Genomic DNA, 23,287 nt, shown 5'->3' on the forward strand with positions numbered 1-23,287 from the left:
TGTCTACGCCCCTGCAACAGGCAGACAGGGGAGTCAACAATGTTAACAACAAATACGAAAATAAGGCGTGGACGGCACATGCTGTGAAGGACGGGCAACCCGAGGGAAGGGGAGGCTCACCGAGCAGAGTGGAGTCAGGCTGCAGGTGAGGGGACGGCCCGCTCTCCCCTCTCCACCCCACCAAAGCGACTGGAACCTCTTTCACAGCTCACGGAAGTCCTTGAAGCTGTCTGAGCAACGGAACATACATATGATTGGAGGCCAACTTCAGTAGGGGGTGGGCAGTGCAGACCCTGGAGGCTCAGGAGCTGGTCAAAAGGCTTCTGAACACCACCCCCTCCCTGTACGAGCCGATGTGGGCCTGGGATGGAGCCGGGAGGGCAAGGATGGGGAGAAGTTGAACAGTTCTAGAAACCCACGGTGGCATTCCTTTCCTGGTTATGTGGACTCAAGTTAGCGCCCAGGCCACTAGACCGGATGGTGGCATCTCAGGGCTTGTTTCACTGTGCCAGCATCTGCGGGAAATCTCACGACACCATTTCACGGAACCCATTTGTCACAGTCGATCCACTCATCACTCTTGTCATTTTTCTGGGCCGCTTTGTTTTTGCTTTTTTCATTTCGGGCGTCTGAGGCCAATCTCCAGGGTTATAAATAACAGATCACAGGGGAATGAAAATACAAAAAGTGAGGAGGCAAAGGAATAAGAAATGTACGGAGGCAGCGCTTCTTCAAAGGATTTTTAAAACGTGAGCATGAGGCGTGTTTCTGAAGGTTTCTTTCTGGCTCAAATTTATGTCACACATTGAGATCCGATTCAAAAGGAGGTGACTGGGTGCGCCCCTCTTACCCTCCCCCGGGCCCCTCTTCTCTTGTGTGACTTCCACCCACCCCTCCCTCGGACCTGCGTCTCATCTCTGTCGTGTCAGAACTTGGAGTGAGGGTCATTGCAGCTGTCCCTGGAGTCAGCGCTCGTCCCTGGGGTCAGGGCTCGTCCCTGGGGTCCCTGCTCCCCGGAGGTGGGAGGAGCGTGGGGACGGTGGAGGAGGAGGCGGGGCGGGACCTGGGCTGCAGCCTGGCCCGTTCCACACCGGACGTCTCCCGGGACCGTCCCTGGGAGAACCTGCCCATCTGCAGCACTTCAGCCCCGTCTCCAGCTGGCAGTGAGGATGGCAGGGGAAGGGACACAGAGGGAACCAAGCGCCTTCGATCCTGGGGCTGCCGTAACAAGTGCCACAAACTGGGGGGCTTAGTACCACAGAGATTCTCCCCTCACAGTTTCGGAGGCAGGAGTCTGAAATCGAGGTGCAGGCAGGGCCCTGCTCCCTTGGAAGGGGCCCGTGTGGATCCTCCTGGCCTCCTCCAGCTTTGGGTGTCTGCCAGCCACCTTGACACTCCTTGGAGCTTCCTGGCGCTTCGTGGCTTGCAGCTGCAGCTCTCCATTCTCTGTGTCCATCTTCCAGAGCCTTCTCTCCAGGGTCTGTCTATCTGTGTCAAATGTCCCTTTTCTTAAAGGACACCACTCATGCTGGATGCGGGCCCAGCCTCCTCCAGTCTGACCCCATCTTAAGTCAGCCCATCAAAGACCCAATTTCCAAATAAAGCCACATTCATGGACTGGGGGTTAGGACTCGTATGAATCTTTTTGGGGGGCATGATTCACCCCACAGCACCCTGTGAAAGCAAGACCCGAGACTGGCAGACAGGGAGTGGGTGGCTCAAGGGCAGAACTTTCTGGTACATCCCTCTCCCTCCTTAGGTCTTAGAGAGCTCTGAAATCTTGTTAAACAAGCATCACTGAAACCATCATTTCCAAATGGGAATGAGGGGGGGTGGCTGGGGGAGCGAGTCCACTGGACCTGCAGGGTGGGGAGGTGGTGTTCAGATGCCCTGTCCCAGGTCCCCTTGGGGGGTGTGGCTGTGGAGGCCTTGGGCGAATGGCAGGAGGCGGCTGTGCCCTTAGGGGTAGGGGGAAGACAAGAGGAGCCCGGGGAAGCCCTGCTTCCAGCCCTGTCAGGAATACCCATCAAGGCTTTTGGAGGCAGTTGAGGCCCCTTCCCGCCTGGGCTGGGGTCTCTCGGGCTTACACAAGGAACTGTGCTTCACCTCGCAGCTTTACCTTGCAGCTTCACCTTGCAGCTTCACCTTGCAGCTGCACCACCTCCTTATCCCGGTATTTTCGAGGCATCCTGAACATCGTTCAGATGTTCCGCTGGGATCTGAACTTGCATAAAACACAAAACCTGCACCTTCTGTGGGCAGAGATGGTTGGGGGCAAATCTGAGGAGCAGGGCAAGTTTCACATCCTTCCCTGAAGCCCTTCTTCCCTCCGAGCCACTCCCCTTTGTGGGACCGAGAAGCAAATCCAACCTCCCTGCTGATGCTGGGAGCAGGGCCCTCCGCGTCACCCCACGAAGGCGACAGCACCACTTTCTTGTTTGTTTCGAGAGGACAAAGCAAATGCATGGGGCAGGCACAAGGGAGGAGGGGCATCTTTTCATTCAGAATTATTTGACCTGCCCTCCGTCCCGTAAAGTATAATTTTAATTTCCCTTTTAAACAATGCTGACACCCCGTAAACGTGAGCAGGCTGAAGACTTCTGTCCTCACTGGTCTGCATCTGTTGGAGGCCGCATCGTTTTCCTTCTGAGAATCAGCACGGCGGCCCTTCATTGTCCATCCACTTGGCGTCCCAATGGATCTGAATTTTAAGGACCCCCCCCCCAAGTCCAATGTCTGCATCACACAAAAGATAGTGGACCCCATTTTGGGGTGTGTGAGGTCTCCCCAGCCGTGCCCTTCACCTCCCAAATGGAAGGAGAAGGAGGCGGGTCTGTGTGGCCTGGGGCGAGGGACCTGACGGGTCCAGCCCTGGCACCCGAGGGGGTGGGGGTGCAGGGAGAGCACAGCCTGGGACACGGGAGGACGGGGCTCAGCGGTCCCCAACCGAGGGACCCTCTCTCTCAGGAACTGATGGCCCCGCTGGGCTCTCGGGCTTGGTGACTTGATGATTTCGGGAGCCAGAAAAGGGCAAAAGTTGACGGCTGTTTCCACTTTTCAGAAGTGGGGAATGTTGATCCCCGAAAGCACAGACCACTGGTTCGAGGCGGATCCCTGGAGCGTTTCTGGAACCCGTCTGCCTCCGTGGGGGGAAGCCATGCCAACGCCCTAGCCCCACAGAGAAAGGAGGAGCTCCGTGGACACAGGCCTGCTGCCCCCTACTCCATCACCCTCCACACTGGGGGGCCGCAGGGGGTCTCGGGGCCGGTCCTGCCGCGGGAGTGCGCCCCTCGTATCCTCACGGACGAGGAGAAAGGAGGATTGAGCGACAGCGAGAGGGTGCGTGAGGGTCGCTGCGTCCTCCTGTGGAGACAGTGTCCTCCCAGAGGCCTCGAGCTGGGCCAGCGGCACTGCCCCGGAGGGCTCCTTCCCCGCCGCCGGGGCCTTCCTCCCCCAGGGGCCACCCCATCTCCCTGGGGTGCCCCGGGCAGCAGGGACGAGCCGCGGGGGCTCAGGGACGGGCAGGGGCTGGAGGGCTGTCACCTCTCCCCAGACGGAGTCACGCGAGCTCATTATCGTTCAGCAAACACGACAGCGAGGGCCTCTGCGCCGGCACCCGGGAAGGTGCGGGAGACCCCTGTCCCCCGGGGGCTGACGGCGCTGGGGAGAGCCAGGTGGGGAGGCCCCTGCAGTGCCCAGACTCTCCCAGGGAGCACAGACGGGCTGTGAGCAGCAAGCAGCGGGGCTCGGGGGGCTGGGGGGTGAGGGTAGAGGAGAGACAGAGGGCCCCCTGCAGAGCCCCCGAGGGCCGGAGCAGGTGCTGGGAGGGCTCGGCGGGGTTGAGGGGGACGGGGCCAGTGAGGGCGAGGATGGTGACAATGCAGCAGGTGCGTCTGGGGAAACTGAGGCTCCCGCGTGGGTCTCCCATTGGAGGAAGGGGGCGGCTCCACCCGGAACGTGGGCCGAGGCACCTCAGGAAGCTTTCATTCGGGCAGAAATTTGGAAACGGGAGACGTCCTTTTCTCTCTCTTTTTTCCGCTCCTTTTTTTTTAAAAAAAAAATCTTTCCTTTTTATTACTTTGGAACTTCCACTAGGAAAATGGAGCATGCTTTTTCCTGCCAGAAAAGACACTGCCTCCATGGCCACTGCAGCCGCCGGGCACCCCGTTCTGCTCCGTGTGGGAGGTCAGTGGCCGTGGTCAGCTGGAACGCCGGCTCTACTTGTGGCCGCGGGGATGGGGGACGGTGTGTCCCCCGTGACGTCCCTGCGACATGACATGTGCTGAAGGCAGCACCTCTCGAGCCACGTGGAGCCCAGCATGGTGTGTTCGCTGTTCAGTGCAGTGCACTGGGCCTCGGTGCCCCCCGCCACGCGCCGAGCTCCAGCACCCTCCTCGGTCACTGCATTAGTTCAGTGCCCCAGCTCATGGCAGTTGGCTGAAATCTTCCAGACCCAGGCTTTCCCTCCCAGGGACCAAGCCTGGCACTTCAAAGGGCAGGTAGGGGCCGGGGGTGCCTTGACCTGTGTTCTCTCGGGGCTCCCCAATCTCTCTCTGTTGGGGGCTCTAACAGTGGGTTGACTGCAACACAGACCCCACTGGGGCCCAGCACATTCCATGGTGGCCTGGCACCCCAGGAGACCCAGGGTCCCCAGCTCCTGGAGAGACCCTGGGCTTCGGGGAGAGGCTGGGAGGGTGGTGCTGGGGTGATGACTAGTCAGAAAAGCTGGGGAGCGGGCCTGGCCCTCTTTGCTGCCGTGTGTAGGCGACAGGTGTGGGTGCACAGAAGGAAGGAGCCCCCCCTGCCCCCGTCCGTAACTCAGCACGTCGGCCCGTGGCTGCTGGGACGAGGGACCTGTGCTCCCCAGACTCACTCAAGGGAACCCCGTGAAAACCAGGCGGCGATGGTAAAGGCTGGACACTTAGGGCATCTGGGGAGTGGGTGGTAACCTCTGAGTGGGGTGAGGAGAACGGGGGACCTCAGCCCCTCTCCCGCCAACTCTGCTGTCCCCATCTCCTCCCGTCGGCCTCTTGGCCACCGCGGCGCTGCCGTCCATCCTCGCACTGGCCTCTGCGTTGTGTCCGTCGGCGGCAGCTTCTGCCTTGAGGCCGTGGCCCTTCCCGCTCCCCTTATGGCCCCGTCCACCCAGCACCAGGTCAAGGAGTATCTGCTGAAGGGAATTCACCGCTCCTCCGCCTCCCCCGCTCACCCCCTGCTGGGTTGTGGAATGCTGCTCTCTGGACTCTCGTTCCTAGGAATACTCCGGATGGTCTGGGCCACGAGGGCACAGACACTGCTGCAACTCTATATTTGGGGCTCAACCTTCAAACGTGCCCAGGTGAGCCCCGGGAGGTGGCCTGCATCCTGGTGGGCTGCAGGTGCCGTCTTAAGGGGGTCCCATGGAAATGCGTTATCTCAAGAGCCGCGCTCTCCTGCACCTCCCATCGGTGCTCTCAGCTCTGGATTTTCCTTCACAAACAGCCGGGGTCCATCCTTTGAGGCTTGCATGAGACGCTTCACCGAGCGATTCCAGAGTAAGCAGGACTGTTCGCTTTGAAGCTTTAACCACAGCTCCAATGCTAACTTTCCCTCCCCGTGGCACCTAACATGACCCTGGGGAACACATCTGAGGACCTGTTCCCCCAAACGCTTTGGAGATGGCAAGAGCTACACAAGCATCCCCCGTTACAAACCCCACCGTCCATTTAGCCTTTAAGTAAACAGAGCGCCCGGTTAGCAGTTACTACTAATATAAATCCCAAGTAGAGAGGTTACTAAAGTCCTCTAGATGATGTCAAATGCGCTGCCTCTTTTCCTGTTATTTACAAGGCAATAGAAGTTAAGAAAAAAGAAAAAAAATCCTCCATGGCAGAAGCAGTGAGGTTAAAGACACCATGACTCGGTGAACCCCATCACCAGCTCGGCTCACAGGACAAACCAGTGCAGCATGCAAGGCCCCCCACACGGACACAGCCCTGGGCCCTCCGAAACCTGCTCCAGGAGATGCCAAATTGGACTTAGAGGACAGCAGGGTGGCAGCACATCTGCACGGTGACATTCTGGGCTACATCGGGAAGGTTTGGCTGTGACACATCCCATGCATCTTTCACTGTGCTGTGAAGCCGCCCCACCCCCCGAGGCCTGCACCACACCAGGCTGCACCTGGGGGGACGGAGGATTTGTAGGAGACGTGTGACAAGGAAAGCCAAGCTGGGCAGGCGTGGACAGCTGCTGAGCCCTCACTCTGCAAACACACCTTGTTTCCTTGGCGAGGCTCACCTGGGAAACAGCTCTGGCACGTTATGGAACCAAAAGCATGTGGGAGGCTGAGCTGGCCCCACATCCCACAGAACACACTGGACACCCTGGGCAGCCATCCGGACACATGGCTGTCCGGACACACAGCCCTGAGCCGGGCACTGGGGCAGGGCACCAGGCACTGCCTGCCAAGCTCAGAGAGTGAGGCTGGGGTCTCCGCAGGGCTCCCCCACCAGACCCACGGGCCCTGCCACCTTGACTCCACGACATAAGTAAGCAAACAGATAAGATTCATGACAGTGACATTCGTCTGGCTCTCACCACAGGCCATCCCATTTTAAGCCCTTTGCACGATTTCAGGCGTTTGCTTTCTGACCAGCTGAGAAGTGGTTGCTCCTTTTTCCCAGTTCACACGAAGACACGGAGGCTCAGATAGGGCAGCACCTGCCAGCGAAGGCCCCACAGCCATCGGCTCGTGTAAGCGAACCCCCAAAGCCTCTGTCTTCCCCGAACAGCGGATACCTCTCCCCTGGCCCAACAAACCACACTTCCATAAGGCAGCCTTCCTGGATTAAGACAACAGCGACTGGGACACAGGGAAGCATTTTAGGGAAAAAAAGAGTTTTTCAGAAGACACAGCGATAAGCCCTTGGTGACAGGTCCACACTTGGCAAGCTGAGGAAATAAGAATGAAAATTATTGAGGGAGGTTGTTTAAAAATCAGGCCAAAACTTTGAAACCAAATGAATGAAACATTCTGGCTCTTCTTTTAATTATTTCTAGGCTGAGCTTTTGGGGGGCTGTGGGTTTCTGCTATGAGCGAACACTGGTGGGGTTTGGGGCTTGGGGAGGAGACGGGCTCACTCCCCCAACTGCAAACGCGTTTTGAGAACTGAAAACGTCCTGGACCGTCAACGCTTCCTTCAGCCCGTCTCAAGGCGGCCGACTGCATTTGCGCCGTGGCCCTCAGCCTGGCTGTATCCCCAATGTCCCTAGACGCGTACACTGTTTTCACACGAGCAAATGAATCTTTAGTTATGTGCTTTCTTAAAATACTTTTTTCCTCAAAAAAAAATATTGAGAACCCTAAAATGTGGACAAAACCACGAAGGCAGGAGAAGAGCCCAGTTTGCCGAGCAAGAGGCTTTGGCCTCCACCTCCACCTCCTTTCGGGTCGGGCCAGGGAACTGCAAAGCATGCTCCCTGCAAGTCGTCTCCCTGGAATCGAGCTCATGCTTCTGCGAAGTGGGAGCAGGCCGGCCCTGGCCACATCGTCCGTCTGGCTGGAGGGAGAGAGCATCAGGACTGCGGGCGGATCCGGGCCTCGTGCTGCGGTCCAGGCTGGTAGAGGTGGGTGCCCACGGCCAGGAGACCTTGCAGGGGGCTCAGGCCAGTGGTCAGTGGGGAGCCCAGCACAGGGCGAGTGAGAGATGGGATGGGCGTGTGCCGTCGTGTCCAGGAGAGGCTGTGTGGCCACAGTGGCTGCCCGCCGTCCCCGATGTGGCCGCAGCGGCTGCCCGCCGTCCCCGAGCAGCACAGCTGTCCTGTTTGCGGGAACCCAGCTCTCAGCGGCCGCCCACCTCACTGCGTCTGGGCCTGAGGTGAGCCTGTCCTGGCTGTCAGTGACGTCCCCAGTGCCTTTCTCATTTGCACGTCACCATGCACAAGCTGTCCTTCTGCTGCTCATGCCCCACTTCCCTAAGAACCACAGCTCCCATTTCTGAGGTGAGGTGGCCCCTCAGGCCCCCGTGCCATGCTGAGACCCACTGATCCCCTTGGCAGAGGCCATGGAACAGCCCCATTTCCAGGGGGTGGAGATGCCACCAGGTCAGAGATGAAGGTGTGTGGGCAGGGGAGTCAGACACGGGGCCCTTGACCCGGCTTGGCTCTTCATGGCTGTGTTTGGTTCAGATTCACGGGGGCTCATGGGAGTTACCAGGCAAGTGACAAGAAAGCATCTGCCCTGCTTCTTCCAGAGCCTCAGGGTTGACAGGCGCAGGGGACACGCAGAGGCCTTGGGTGTGGCGAGAATCACATTCGTGGCACCTCCCCACGTGTCCACCTGCTCTAGGTCCCTACACAGGTAACTTAGCCTCATCCACACGAGGGGATCACTACGTGCCCACTTCACCCAGGACAAAGCGGAGGCCCAGAGCGGCCAAGCAAGTGGCCCAGGCTTCAGGGCTGCTGCCTGGTGGAGCAGGACAGACGCCTGGCTGTCTGTCCCAGCCCCCACCACGGGATCCTTCCAGAACAGAGCCAGGCAGAGCCATGCGCAGTCGCAGGGGACCCCAGGGCTTCAAGCCTGCAGCCAACCCCCACCAGGGCCCGGGGCAGTCCTAAGTGTTGGGTTTGAGAGCCTTCAGACCACCCTGAGTGGAAAGAAGGAAGGGGCCTGCGGCTTCAGGTCTTCTCAGTGACCTTGGGCTGGAGCCAGGGAAAATGGCTGCTTCCCAAAGAGCCCTGACTTGGAAGGACTCTCAGGCCGTCGGCCCTTAAGAGCTGATTGCCTTCTTGAAAAGAAGCCAACGCAGAGATGCTCTGGCTGATCTTCACAGCGCAGGTGGGGCCACAGGGTGCACCCCAAGCCGGGGTGCCCATGCACATGTGGCCAAAGTCCACCCCCTCGCCGCTGCCCCTCGCCACTGCCCCATCTCCGTTTTTACACCGGAAACCCAAAATGGGGTGGAATGATCCCCTCCCCCGACTTCCCTTGGCCTCAGCATCTGTTTAAAGGTCTTAAGTCATAAACACTGACAGGGAGATAAACGCGTTCTCCAGAAGCAGCGAGGATGGCCACGGAGGGCGCCGTCCACACGGGGATGACGGGTGGGGGCTCGCGCGCTGGGTCCAGACGAGAGAACCCGAGATGGGGCAGCCTGGCCGGCGGAAAGGAGCAAAGATGCATCGAGCCGGCAGGAAACGCACGCTGCGAGTACAGCACAAAGCAAGTGCACGGGTTTTACAGTGAAAGGAAATATCCATTACAACGTGCTCAGTGCAGGGAACAGCTTTGCTCTAGGAGAGCTGAAGGGTATCTGTGAGCCGCCCTGCCCCGGCGGTGGAGGGCTGGGCAAGGCCGGGTGCTGGGAACTCTGCAGAAAACAGAAGGTGGGACTCAACACAGGCAGAGGAGCTGGCTTGGAGCATCTGCAAGCAACTGAGGCCGAGGGGCCTGGAGACCCTCGGAGGGTGCAGGGAGCGTCCGGGAGAGACAGGCCATCAGAGGGGGAGTTCCTCGGGCAGGGACCAGAGAATGACCTGGCAGGGTGGGGCAGAGGGTGCGGGTGCCTGAAGGCAAAGAGGCAAACCACTGGGCGTGAGAGGGCAGGGGTCGGGCCGGACAGGCTCGCAGAGGTTCCAGGGCAGCTCCCAAGGAGAGCATGAGGCCGGAACCACACGGAAGACCTCGGGTCCCCAGAGGCAAGAGGACCAGGCTGGGTTGAAGGTGGAAGGAGCCCGGGAAGGCCCAGGCCAGCCTCCGGCCAGCAGGAAAATGCGCCAGGCACTTGGCTCTCACTGCAGGGAGTGGGCGTGGGCTAGGGCTCCCACGGACAGACGGATGGCAAGCTGCAGAACTAGGACGGCTCTTTGCTGGCATTTTAACAACTTTCTAACACTACTGATCCCTTTGGTTTGTGTTCTCATTTGCTTCCTTATTTCAGAGTAGACACAGCTGAGGGAAACCCGCATGGCTGTTTGTTGGTTAGGACCTGGCTTCCGGCCACTGAGCAAGGCTGGGCGAGAAGGGGGCAGCTCGGCATGGCCCAGGGTCACAAGAGAGGGGAGGACAAGGGAACCTGTCCCTGCCAGGCCCAGGGCAATCACACAAATGGAGGACTGCCTTCCCCCGGTCTCCTGAGCACGAGCTGCCCGAGCTGCCCAGGACTGGCTTCTTGCAGGCCTCAGCTCCCCAGGTCACCTCATTTGGACACCGGTCAACCCAAGCATGGATGCCCCACCAGGCAGGAGCCCCTCAGACCCTGTTCGCATGACCCACCAAGTGATGCACCTCATTCTACTTGATTCGTACAAGCGGCCCTCCTTCCTACCACCCCCTCCACGGTTGAGAAAACAGCGGCCACAGAGGAAGAGAACTGCACTTGGGCTGCAGACGTGGCTGGTGGGAGAGCTGGGAAGTGCAGGGCCTAGGAGACGGGCAGGTCAGGGAGAGAAGCCCCCTGAACCTCCATGGGTCCTCTGCACAACTGCTGAAGGAAAAACCCAGGGGATGGAGAACAGATCCTTCAAGGTGGCAGAAGCTGCCCCAGTCCCCACACCCTGAATTCTGCTTTGGAACCTGGGCAGGTGTGTGCCTGGAGTTTTCTTCAGGTAGTCCAGGTGGGGCCCGTCTCTCAGTGTCCTCTGAAATGCCTGCAGTGCTACCTGGACAGGTAAGCCCCCCAAGGAGAGAGTGCAGGCACTTTCACTCTGGAGTTGCCCTTCAAGAGTCCCTCTCCTGTCCCAAGCTCTGCTGGAGCCGAGAACATCTGCAGAAGTCACTGCTAGGTGTGTCACTGCCTTCCTCCCCATCCTTTCACCATCTGGGAGAAGCTGAAATTCCCAGGAGTTGGACAACTAGAGGTTCAAAGGGCAAAGACAGCCCAGGGGCTGTGGACTCCCCGGGCCCCGCAGTGGCTCTCAGGAGGTTCACAGCTCAGGTGGCAGAAAGCAGACACCCCCTTTCTCCTCCCTGCAAACACCCAGTGCCCTCTCCTTGGAAAGCCACGTGGGTTCTGCTTCCATGACCTTTAGTGGGGAGGCAATGGGATGGATGAAAGGGAGAGAGAAAACGATTGCATGGGATGGATGAAAGGGAGAGAGAAAACGATTGCATTCCCGGACTTTTTGCTCAGAAGCAAGCCAGCGCCTGGGTCTTTAAGAAAAGAGAGGGCAGCCAAGGATAGCTTTCCTGAAAGTGCTCCAGGATGGGAAACAGAAAGTCCCCACTGTGCTCCCGGGGGGTGGGGTCTGCCAGGTGAGGGAGGGGTTATCATTTTCCAGCATATGCTTGGAAACCCCAAATGATTCGGTTCTCAACCAGAGCTACAAGCCCAGCTATGAATTCCCCAACAGTGAACAAAAAAGAGCACAGAGCACAGAGCAAGGTCAAGAAGTAACAAAAACTGTAGAAAGGGCAGAACCATTCAAGGAGCACGGTTGATTTCCTCCCCTCTCCATCTCCCTCCCCTCTCCATCTCTCCATAAAGAGAGAGAAGAGAAGCTGCCCACTGTGTTCCAGCTGGGCTCTGAGTGCCCTGTTTACACGGTTTTGTTTACTTCGCATTACAATCCGTAACACAGCATTATTTCTACTTTATGGACAAGGGTACCCGAGAGCTGAGAGCCAGGATTCCAACTCAGATCTGCCCCCTCCAGCCACCTCCACCCAGGCCCAGCCTGCACAGCTGCTGTCCTGGAGGTCACTCAAGCTCACGGTGCCACCTGTGGAAAACGACCTGCCTGCCGTGACAGCGGGCTTGCAGACCCCATCCTCACCTCCCTGCCCCTCTGGAACCCAGTCTGTCCCCTTTACACCTCCTTCCAGCAAGTGTCAACCGTTGGGAAGTACTTGGAAGGGGGAGGCTTCTGTCTGACCTGGAGACAAAGTCTTCTCTCACCTCTTTAAAAAATAAAGAAGACAGTCTTTGATCAATTCTCCTCTGCTGGGGTAAAAACAGTGGTGTGTGTGTGTGTGTGTGTGTGTGTGTGTGTGTGTGCACGTGCATGCAGGAAAACATTCAGCGGAGGGCCCATTCCTTCCGCGCTGGGGGCAGGGAGGCTGGTAAATTCCGGTGCAGCCCCAGATGCCGGGTCCTGGAAGTCAGGGGACCTGAGCTTAGTCCCTTGTCTGCTCTCAACCCACTGACCAGTGCTGATGACAGGAAAGGCTGGGCCAGTGACCTTGAAGGTGTTTCCAGCTCCAAGTTACTGGATTCTATTCAAGCTGGCTCCAGTGGGGGAGGGGTGCCTGCACTTTTCATTTCCCCCAAATTGGGCTCGTGGAGGGGGGAGGGGGTGGTTTGTTGGCTTAAATCCATCCTCTGGCCCAGGCGGGTGCGGCCGGCCCAAACCAGGCTGGCGGGGTCCTCTCCACATTGCTTAGTGGGGGGCCCTTCCTCGGGTGAGAAGCTGCTGCTTGGGTTTCCCCGCAATGTCTACCAAGTCTGGGAACAATTTTCCGACAATGGCTTTCCCCTCCCCCAGCTCTCCTCTTGTCCCTCCCTGCCATCAGAAGCCCGGTGTCCACAGACACTCTGGGACAGGGAAGGGGCTTAGAAGGGGAGCGGCCACAGACTAAGGGTGCCCGCTTTGGACCCCTGTCCTGGGTGACTCGGGTTGGTTAGGGACCCTGGACTTCAGACCTCCAAAGAGGAAGACAGATGCACCCCACATGTGGAGCAGACCCAGCTGCAGGCAACCTGGGCAGTGGGGGCTGACCGCCTGCAGAACCTCCCGCCAGGGCGGCCCCGCCCCCAGCACCTGCTCGCCCGGGGCAGGAGCAGCAGCCCGTGTGTCCGCGGGGGCAGCGCGCTCGGTCCCCGCGTGGACGTGAGCCCAGGGCCGTCCTGCAGCTCGGCCCAGCGGCTCGATGGCGCCCACCCCCAGGGTCGTTTCACCGAAATTAAAGCCTCAATGTGAAAGCCCAAACCGATGCTTTCAAAGAAAGCTCCGCCGATTAAATGGAAGAAATGCCCTACCCCCTCCTCGCATGTAGCCCCTTTTCACAAGGGCGCGAGCGGTGGGGACGCCCGCGCCCGCGGAGCCCGTAGCCCCGGACTGACGGACGCGCGGACGGACGCACGGACAGGCGCCCCCCGTTCCCGCCCGGCGGCCTCCCCCGCCGGGTCCTCCCCTCCTGCGCCGCCGCGGCCTCTCGGCGCTGTCACCCGGGCGGGGGCGACCAGCGGGAGGGCGCCGGGCCGCGCGCGGGGGTGGGGGCGCTACCTTCTGAATCCGTCCATCGATGTCCAAGTAGATGGCCTTGGGCCGGTAGCTGGAGGAGCCGGCCCCCATCGTGCGCCGAGCGGCTGCAGTTGGACTTTTTACTGTACTTTCCCGACGCCAGGCGCCCGGCGGGGAGGGGAGGGGAGGGGAGTGGGCGGGAGGAGGGGGCGGGCGGGGGGAGGACGGCGCGAGGAGCCAACCAGCGCCGCCCACCAGCGCCGCCGAGCGCACCGAGCGCCGGCCCCGGTACCCGCGCCGCGCGCCGCCCCGCCTCCCTCCCCGGGCCCGCCTGGCTCCAGCGCTCCCGCCCTCCCCGCGCCCTCCCTCCTTCCTGCCGCCGGCCCCCTCCTCTCTCCCCTCCCTCTTTTCTTCTCTCTCCCTCCTCTGCCCCTCCTCTCTCCCTTCCTCCATCTCTCTCCCTCTCTCTCCTCTCTCGCCCCTCTTTTCACTCCCGTGCGCCCCTCCCCACATTGGGCACCCACCCCCCTTCCCTTGGACTCCAGCCTCTTTGGCGACAAGGTTGAGTCTGTCCGCAGTGACACCTCCCCCTAGGGACAGAGCCCCATAGCCACCTGGTTTGGTCACCACCCCCCCCCCCCAGGGTTGGTTGGTTGGTCAGTCAGGCTGAGAAGGGGATCCCTCAGCTCCTGCCGTGGTCCTCATGGAAACCAAGCACCACTTAGCAATAAGAACGTTCCCCTAGTTTACCTCTGTCCCTGCTGTGACTGTCAACCTCGTTTAATTTATATAGGAAATGGAAAAAGTTCCTTCCCATTCATCTGTGTCCCTCCCCTGAGTTTTCTGTATGTTCTAGGGAGTGACAGCCCCTTCCAGCTGCAGGGGAGCTGAAATGGCAATTTTATTTCTGTCCTTAATGTAGCTAGAGTGAGGATCGCCCAGCTTGGAAGGATGTGCTGGTTTCAGCACTGCTCTGCCCTCCTCCCCAGCCTTGGTTAATTGTTACAGGGAGCGTGGGAAAAGCAGGAGGGGGGAGGGGAGGGTTTGGGGACCGGGTGACCTGCCCATCACAGCGGGAGCTGCCTTTGCCCTCCCCAGTTCTCTCCCTGCTCCCGGGTGGGAAGGAGTTGGGGAAGGGGGAGTCAATCCTGCAGGGGCGCTCAGTGCCGGGAGAATGCACACATTGTTTCCTTCTAAGTGAATTCCCAGCCCTGCTTTCGTTCTGTTGAGTGTCTGGGCTGGGCATATTGGGAGGACCCGGTGCACCCGGGCTGGCCGGCCAGTGCTTCAGCTACAGTCACTGCTTTTCCTTCCCCGGCCGTCCCTGCCTCCACCTGCTGGACAATCGCCGGCTTTACAGGCTCCCTCTTTAGCCACCGGAGTGTCAGTGGAGCTGGTGCCTTGGGGGAGGTGGGACCCCAGCATCGTGTGACTCCTCATTAGGGGAAGTGGGCATCCTCCCTCTTGGACCGCCCCTGTGCCACTTGGTGTCCCCATGTCGATCCGGAGCTGTTCCCATGGGGGTGGGGGTGTCTCTCAAAGAAGGATGTTGATGTTGAACCCCTCCTCCCTGAGGGAAGTTACCCTGCTGTAGCTTGGGCACCCTGAGTTTTGCTTTGCCAGTGCCCAGGGCTTGAAGGGGCAGCCTGGAGGGCTTTCAGGTGGAGGCAAGCCCAGTCGGGGGATGGCGTGGGTCACCGGACCCGTTGTGACGTGGCATCCCTAGACGATGGAAGCCAGCGCTGTCACTATAGTTCGATGTCACCAAATATTCCGGAGCTCTTCGGGCTAATCCAGCAGCTCCTGGTGGGGCTGGGTGGACCCAGAATGACCACAGCCGGCAGACGGCTCGCTGGCTCCGGACTCGCTTATTCTCCACGCCTTCTTGTCATCATGCCTGGACCCCCCATCCATCTCTTTCAAGATTCTGGAAAGATGAGGGCCCCAAAGTCAGATGGCAGATGGGAGGGTGCCGTCTGGGTTCCAGTGCCCTGCAGGGCAGCCTCCTCACCCTGTTGGGGGTTTCGGCATTCAGACCAATAATGGCTTCATTGTGCTGCATTCAGCGTCCCCACTCTCAGGAGGCAGAGGCCAGCCCTCCTGACAACAATATTCGAGCGGGGAGGAGGCACACAGCAGTGCCCCCGCCCTGAGGGGCCAGCGGTTCTGTCATTCATCGATACATCAGCCACTGTGCCAGGCATGGGGGACACGGAGTGATCAAAATAAACAAAAACTCGTGTCCTTGAGGAGCTGCCATTGTAGTGGGGGAGACAGACAGACAAGGCAAAATGCAGCATGTTAGCTAACAATTAGTGCAAAGGGGACGAGTTGTGCAGGGAAAGGGGGTGTAAAGTGTGGAGTGTTGGGGGGTTGAAATTTAGGAAGAGTGGCAAGGAGGCTGTGTTTATTTGAGGGAAGAACTTTCTAGTGAGGGGAAGAGTCCCCCCTCCCCTGAGGCTCTGATCCTGGTTAAAAAAAGCAAAACTGTGGCTGGAATGGACAGAGGGGACCGTCGTGGGACGTGAGTTCAGATAGTGACAGCACAGCAGGCCTAACCCCTCACAGGCCGTGCAGGTAAACTTGACTTTGACTTGCAAGACCTTGAGCCGAGGAGGGACGCGGCCGGACGTGTCTTGGGCGGGTCTGGCTGGCTGCTGGCCGGAGCAGGGGCCGGTGTGGAGGCTGGAGCGTGTCCACGCGGGACGCCATGTGGCTCGGAGCAAGTGGCGAGAAGAGGGCGGATCCAGCATCCGCCTTGGAGGTTAAGTTCTTTCGTTCCTGCCCACGTCTTATGTTGACTCCGTTTCCACACTTCTGCTCCTCCTCCTTTCTGCAGACCTTGATCACACAAGAAGCGAATGCTCCTTGTCCCCGGACGGCCTCGCTCCATGCCCTCTGTCCCTTTCCTCCACGTGTCTGCATGAACCAAGGTCTCCCAAACTGCCCATCCTGTTCCTGCCTGGCCTCTGGGAGCTGTCGCTGTCCTCTGGGCTGGGGACAGGGCGAGGGGCTGGGTCAGGGACCTGCTTCTCCGCCTCCTGGGCTCTGGCCTGTGGGCCTTTGGGGAACGTGTCCACTGAGTTAACACGGTCACGGAGAAGTTACAGACAGGGAACTTTCCAGCTGTCTGGGACCCCCAAACATGGGCTCCTGCAGTCCTTTCCTAGGGAAGGGGAGTGGCCCTCACTGAGGGCCTGGGGTGCAAAGTCACTGAGTGCCAGGGCTGGGGTCCATCCACAGGCTTGGGTGCTGCATGGACTGCAGTTTCTTCTGGAACCTCCACCTGCACAGGGCTCATTCCTGTATGCAGAGCTCACTCTTCAGTTGCCAGAATGACAGCATCAAGGGGAAATTCAAATAAAGCAACCGAGCAGAGTGGAAGGTTCAAAGGGCTGAGCCGCAAAGGCAGGCAGGACGGCGGCCGGAGGAGCTGGTGGCAGGTTCCCGGGTCCCAGGGCAGCCTCTCGTCTGCAGCAAGAAAGGGGGAGGCAGCGACGAGAGGGAAGAGGAGGTTTGCACCTGTCCTCACACAAGCAGAGAGCAGAGCTTGGGGAGAGAGGCTGGAGTGTGCAGGGAAAGACCAGAGGACGTTCCTAAAGGCAGAAGGAGGCATCCATCCGGCCTGGCAACAGGCCACGGCTGGCAGGGCAGGACCCCACGACCAGTAGCCCCCAGCATCTGCCAAGCAGCTCCCACCATCTGCCCCAGCAGCTCCCAGCATCTGCCCCAGCGCCCCCCAGCATCTGCCCTAGCAGTTCCCACTATCTGCCCCAGCAGCTCTTAGCATCTGCCCCAGCGGCCCCCAGCATCTGCCCCAGCAGCTTCCGGCATCTGCCCCAGGAGCCCCAGCATCTGCCCCAGGAACTCCCACCATCTGCCCCAGCAACTCTCACCACCTGCCCCAGCAGCTCCCACCACCTGCCCCAGCAACTCCCACCATCTGCCCCAGCAACTCTCACCACCTGCCCCAGCAACTCCCACCACCTGCCCCAGCAGCTCCTACCACCTGCCCCAGCAACTCCCACCATCTGCCACAGCAGCCCCCGGCATCTGCCCAGAGGCCCCACCATCTGCCCCAGAAGCCCCACCATCTGCCCCAGCAGTTCCCACCATCTGCCCCAGCAGCCCCACCATCTGCCCTAGCAGCCCTGCTGGGCCTGGGTGGGTCAGGGAACTGGGTCAGCTGCTGAGCCAGCCCCGGGGGCACAGTGGGGGTGACATGGAGAGTCTGTCAGCCAGTTCTCTCCTGGGTCCAACTGATATATTTAATGACTTTTCTGAAAAGAATCCAGTCGCTTCTTATGCCAACTCTTCTGAACCAGCTGGGACAACCTCAATTCGTTAAGCAGGAAGAGTGTTCAGTGCTCGCTCTGGCAAGGAGGCCCTTGCTAAAGGGACTGACGGTGCACGGAGCTCTGGCACACATGAGGGGGAGGAAAACGGATCACCTGGTGAGATGCTTCCTGTCCTGAACCCTCACCATTGAGCTCAGAGAGGAACCTGCTTGCTCCGCAGGTAAATCAGGAGCTTGAGCTCTCCCCAAATGGCTCAAATCCTCAGGGAAGGCCTTTGGCAGGATGTCAAGAGTTAGAGAAGTGCATGCCCTTTGGCCTGGTCCAGCCTGAGCTCTGGTGCAAAGGGAGGGAAAACAGACCCAAAGATAGTTATTGCTGGGTCAGTTTGGCTAGTGCTTGATTTACACACACATGGCTTGTTTCTTTTTATTGCCTTGGCAATTACACAATTATTACTAGTTGTAAATCTCTCAAACAATGTAGTAGAAGAGGCAAAGTCCCATCCAGGGCAGACAGTGGAGAGCTCCCTGCTTCTTAATTGTCTTCTAGAGGGTCTCTGCAATCGTTCTCTCATCTATGTCCCCGTGTCTTTACGTGATGGACAAGGATAGTTTTTTCAATATTTTGCAACTGTAAACAGTGCAATAAACAACCCCTTCCCATGCATATCCTTTGACATTTGGGCACTGTTCTGCAGGATTGATTCTTGACAGTAAGATTTCTGGGTAGAAGTATATGCATGTTAAGATTTTTAATTTTGTCAAATCACTATCCAAAATGGCTGTGCCTGTTTTTCCTTCCGCCATCAGAAAATGAGAGCCCTTTCACCACGTTTTTAACGGCATAAGATAGACTTATTTCTGTTTCTTTTTTCCAGTCGAAGGAGAGTAAAACGTCTCATTTAGCTTGCATTTCTGTGTTCAAAAGTGAGCTGTGGTGTCTTCTTTCCTGTTTGTGGGCCATTTGTGTTTCTCCAGTGAATTCATATCCTTTGCCTCTTTTTTTTTGCCTAGTTTAATAATCTTTTTATTATTGATTTTCACCTGTTCTTTATGTGTAAAGGCTAGTAACCCTTTTTGCCATTATATATTTTACAAGCATTTTCTCCAAGTCTGTGGCTGATTTATCTTTTAACTATTCATGATGTCTTCACAATGTGCCTTTACATGTTTAAGGAGACAAAGCTGTACTTTTCTTATAGGCATTCTGGATTTCTCGTCAGCTTAGAAAGGAAGTATCAGTTATAGTGGAAAAAGAAAAGAAAAAAAAACAAAAGAAATGACCTAAATTTCTAAGATTGGGCCTGGTTAATTAAATTGTGGCACATTTGCTGAAGGTGACACGAAGGTCCGGAAAACGAGGGAGAGGTTTATGGCAAGGTTGGGACCGCAGAGTCCACAGGGCATTTACACGCTGACTGTTTGCTCGCTGCCCGTCTGCTGAGCCCACACTACGTGCCAGTTGCTGGGGGCCCAGCGTGGACGGCCGAGCCCTTGGCCCCGGGGTTGGCCAGCACAGAGTTGAACCCATGGGGAGGGAATCTGAAATGGATGTGTTGTGATGGCAGGATTCTAGGCATTCTGGGATTTTTTGAAAACGTTTCTTAATGTGAGGATGTGTATGTACACTATAAACTCAGGAAAAGGAGAAACGTTACAGTGCCATAAAACCAGCTTGGACAGAGCAGCCTCTTCCTGTTTTCTTGTAAGTGGCTGATGTGAAAGAACAGGGTTTGTGTTAATGCAAAAGGGGTGCAGCGACCCCGTGGGGCAGAGACAAACACGCACTTCACAGCGGTGATGGAGGCGTGCTGCCCTTGGTGCCTGCTGAGGGACAGCTGTCTGAGTGGCCTCCTGGGTTCCCGGCTCCCCTCACCCTTCTTGTGCATCCTGCAGACACTTCCCTAGAGACACATCTGACAGGATACCAGTCCCTGCCCTTTCTGATCCTTTCTCTGGCCTCCGACCCTCTTCCCCCCGCCAACACCTGAGAGGAATGATCACTCTCTCCTCCCATCTTCACCCCGTTCTTTAAGGTCCCTTAGAGCATCACCTCCTCGGGGACATCTTCCCTGGGTTCTTGGAGCCCCTGGGTCCTGAGACACCCCCTCCCCATCACCCCTGCCCTCCTTGCTGCATGGACCACCCATGTGTCCTCCCCGAGCCCCAGATTCTCCCCTCGTCTGTGGGGAGCATAGCAACTGCCCGGGAGGCTGCTCTAAGGCGAATTGGGGTGTGGGTTCATGCTAGCCCACCGGAGCTGTTGGGTCATTTCCATTAGGGACAGCCGCACCCCATTGCCCTCACCCTGTCCTCCTGATGACTCATCTCCCTCTTGAGATCCCAGACTCGCCAAAATCTGGGAGGGCTCCGCCCGGCAGGGGTCTCACCACAGCTCGGAGGTTCCCCGTCGACCGAGCTCTGTTGATCGATGAATGACTCTGTGTGATTTAGGGGCCAAAGTGCCTTTGGTCCAAGGCTTGCTCGCCAGTGTGGAGTCCTTGATCTTGGCTTAACGAACATGGGAAACAATAATAAGCACGACCTGCCTCTGCATCCCTTGTCCCCATTTCTGGAGTTTCTGGGGAGGAAAAGGCACTGTCCCACGCTGACCCCACGAGGCCTTGCTCCCAGCAACGTCGTTGTGATTCGATGGCTCTCCCTCTGTCTGGGGGCTCGGGGCCCCAAGAAGCCGCGCACTAGGGTAAGGTGAGCACCCTGGCCTTGCCTGCAGCCCCGTGATCTGGCACTGAACCGGGAAGCACCTGGTAGCACAGAGGAGCTTGTTGTCGTGGGGTCTCCGGCGCCAGCATGGCCACCGCACCAGCCTGCCTGGGCCCCCACCCTGGGCAGCCCTAGCCCACCTGTCTCCTTCGCACCGTGCTGCGGAAGACCCTCCAGCGGGTTTCACTGAGGCGCCTAGATCCACCTGCTGACCCCTGCCCCTCACAGCGCGGGGACGCCAGGGGCTGGGCTACCCTCCCCAGGGCCGCTTGTCGCTGGTCGCCAGCCACAAGGTCCGCGGGGGGCTGACTCACACGCAGCTCGTTCCCATTTACAAGGCCCTGTTAACTGTGAGAGGGACGAGGCGCCCAGCACTGGAGGGGCTGGAGGGACCCCCACTCCTGTACCCTCTGGGTGCCGTCCCTGGGGCTGACCCAAGGCCTGGTCTCTGTTTTTCCCTGTTGACCTCACTCCACCTGCGCCCGCACCCAGCCCCTCAGGCTGCCCCCCTTCCCTGGCCTCCCAGGGGGTCCTCGGGGGTGGCCGCCTGGCTCTCTGTGTTCAGCCTTTCCGGCCCCAGGACCCCCCAGGGCGGCCGCGTGGAGCTGCCACGGGCTCTAGGTCCGCGTTGCTGCTGGTCTCAAGAATCCTAAGGGCTCCTGGGCTCAGGCCTGACCCGGAAGGGGTCTGCCCTTGTGAGTGGAGTGGCTGCAAACCCGTGATCTCATCTCCAGAAATAGGGCCCGGAATCCGGACTCTGATGCAGATCTGTACTCTCCAGCAGCCTCTGTCTGCAGATCTAATTGTTCCGATTTAATTGCAAGCAGTTTAAAGAGAAGGGCCATGTCCCATTTATTTTGGGTGACTCCCCCAGTGCCTGGAAAGGCTTTAAAATTATACTGAAAACGGTGGTTCTAGACCAGAGCACGTGCATCTTTTAGTAGCAGGAACTCTTCCATAAACTCAAAGTCCTTATGTGGTCACAGCTCTTGTGAATTTGGGATTAATTTCTCAAGTACCACCTGTCCCCACGAGCAGGAGCTCCGTAGCCTGTATCCCGACTGGGCCCCTCTCCCTCTGGCGTGTCCCAAACCCCAGGAGTGTATGCGGAAGGAAAGGAAGGGTCTCTGACCCTCCTCCCAGCAGGGAGAGAAGCGGTCCCCTAGCCCTCTTCTGTCGCTTCCCACCAAAGCAAGCCACAACCTCACCCCCGAAGGTGCGTGGAGGATTGTGTTTTGCAAATTGCAGGATGAGAGAAAACAGAGTAGGAAACCCCATTCCATTGTTTTCTTTCTTAGCGCTTGAGCCATAACTGACATTTGCTCGTTTGCATAATTTTGGGGTCTGGGTGCCTTCACGCCGGGTCCCCTTGATCAAGCGGGAGCAGGGTCTCCAGGGAACCCCTGTGGGCAGCCTCCCTTCAGCAGGGTCCTGGGCAGGGGCCCTTGGTGACAGCTCAGCTGGCACCCCAGCCATGACCTGCACCCCTCCCACACACACTTTGATCTCTCTCCTCCTGGATTCTCCTGCGTGGCCCTTGCAGCTGTCATGCTCCTCCTTCCTCTGGCTCTGAAGAGCAGAAGGCCCTGGGGTTCAGTCCTGGGCTCGCTGGCCCCTGGCCCTGGGGCAAGCCCCTTCTCACCACCACCCTTAAAGACACCCTCAAATGAGGGAACACACTTTTCTGGACCAATTTAAACTAGATGAGGCTGGGGGTCTCCAAAGAAACTTCTAGTAAAAAGGAGGAAGGAGGCAGAAATGTGGAGGCCTGGAGGCAGATGGAGACAGAGAGAAACACATGGAGACAGAGGGAGCCCCGTGCAAAGCCAGGTCAACCCCTCCCAGACTTCATGGTTGTGAGTCAAAACGTTTCCTTTGCTTATGTTTAATTTAAGTGGAGATGCTGCTACCTGCAGTGGAAAGCATTCGAGCACACCGCAGATCTAAGAGATCGTGACCCATCTTGGTCCATCCTGCATTTCTTAGAAAGAAATGTGGAGGACAGGGTCCTTACTGCATCACCAAACAACTGATTGGAGCCTTCACTGGGTACTTCATAGAGGATCAGCTCAAATTTATTTTCTTCCAAAAGACCAAACTTTCCTCGATGTGGCTGTCAGATGCCCTTGTTCTTTGTACTTTGCATATTAAAGGCCAACTGTGAAGTGGGTGGACTGGCAGGACACACTAGCACCTCCACCACTGGGCCCGGCCCAAAGTCAGCCACTGGACCAGGAGCTCAGAGTTGGGAGTGGGCAGGGGATGGAGCAAAGATCCGTGTGGATGGACTCTGCTCTGAGGAGCCCACGGATGACAGAGGAGGATATGTAAACAAAAGCAAGTCCCCATTTCCCTCCCCCTATAACGCACACACACACACACATGCACACGCACACACCAGGTGATTAGCACTGCCTCTAATGTAGGTTTGTGTAAAGCTCGACCAGTAAATAAGACAGGCAGAGTTCTACCCTCCTGGGACTTATATTCTGGTGGGAACACAGAAAATAAGCATCTCCTAGGACTTATATTCTGGTGGGGAGACAGGCAATAAACAAACAACAGATGCCTGTCACGATGCCAGCTGGAGATAAGAGCTATGAAGAACAATGTAAAGCAGGGAAAAGGGATGCAGAATGCCTGGGCTGTTATTAGATATTGTGGTCGGGGAAGGCCTTGTGGACTAGGTGACACTGGAGCAGAGCCATGAAGCTAGTGACAGGGAAGCCTTCTCTGAAGGGTGAGCGGTCAGGGCAGGCCACGGGCAGCCGGCACTGGGGCCAGCGAGATGGCGGTGAAGAGGCGGAAAGCAGCCAGGGCGGCGTGGGCTGGCTGTCACAGGCTTTGGGGTTTCATTCTAGGAGTGATGACAGCTGGCTTAGAGACCCTTAGTGTAGTGGCCGGGCCAGCAGATCCTGGGGACTGGCCTGCTGGGCTCTGAACCCAGCTCTGCTGCGTGCTGGCCGGGCAAGGCTGGGCAGGATGTTGGACCTTTCTAAGCCTCAGTTTTCTTCTCTGTAAAAGGGGTGGTCAGGCCTCTGCAAGGATTCAGGGTTGGAAGGGGTACAAAGCAGTCAGTACCCCAAAGTGGTCATTTTAGCC

General features: G+C 58.1%; 1 protein-coding gene across 5 annotated transcripts in view; it reads right to left on the reverse strand.

Annotated features, from left to right (window-relative positions):
• Positions 1-13,337, reverse strand: part of PDE9A (phosphodiesterase 9A) — a 120,662-nt gene extending 107,325 nt beyond the window's left edge. For 3 of the 5 annotated variants that reach the window (XM_037831177.1, XM_037831166.1, XM_037831230.1), the window contains exon 1: positions 13,207-13,337. In XM_037831177.1, coding sequence (XP_037687105.1) covers positions 13,207-13,223 — 17 coding nt within the window. In that variant the 5' untranslated portion in view covers positions 13,224-13,337. Of the gene's footprint in view, positions 1-120; positions 157-13,206 lie in introns of those variants that run through there. The other 2 variants (XM_037831186.1, XM_037831211.1) reach the window with 2 other exon arrangements.
• Positions 13,338-23,287: the final 9,950 nt, after the last annotated feature.

The sequence above is a fragment of the Choloepus didactylus genome, chromosome 1 (genome assembly GCF_015220235.1).
Source record: "Choloepus didactylus isolate mChoDid1 chromosome 1, mChoDid1.pri, whole genome shotgun sequence".
In the NCBI taxonomy this organism is placed as follows: Eukaryota; Metazoa; Chordata; class Mammalia; order Pilosa; family Megalonychidae; genus Choloepus; species Choloepus didactylus.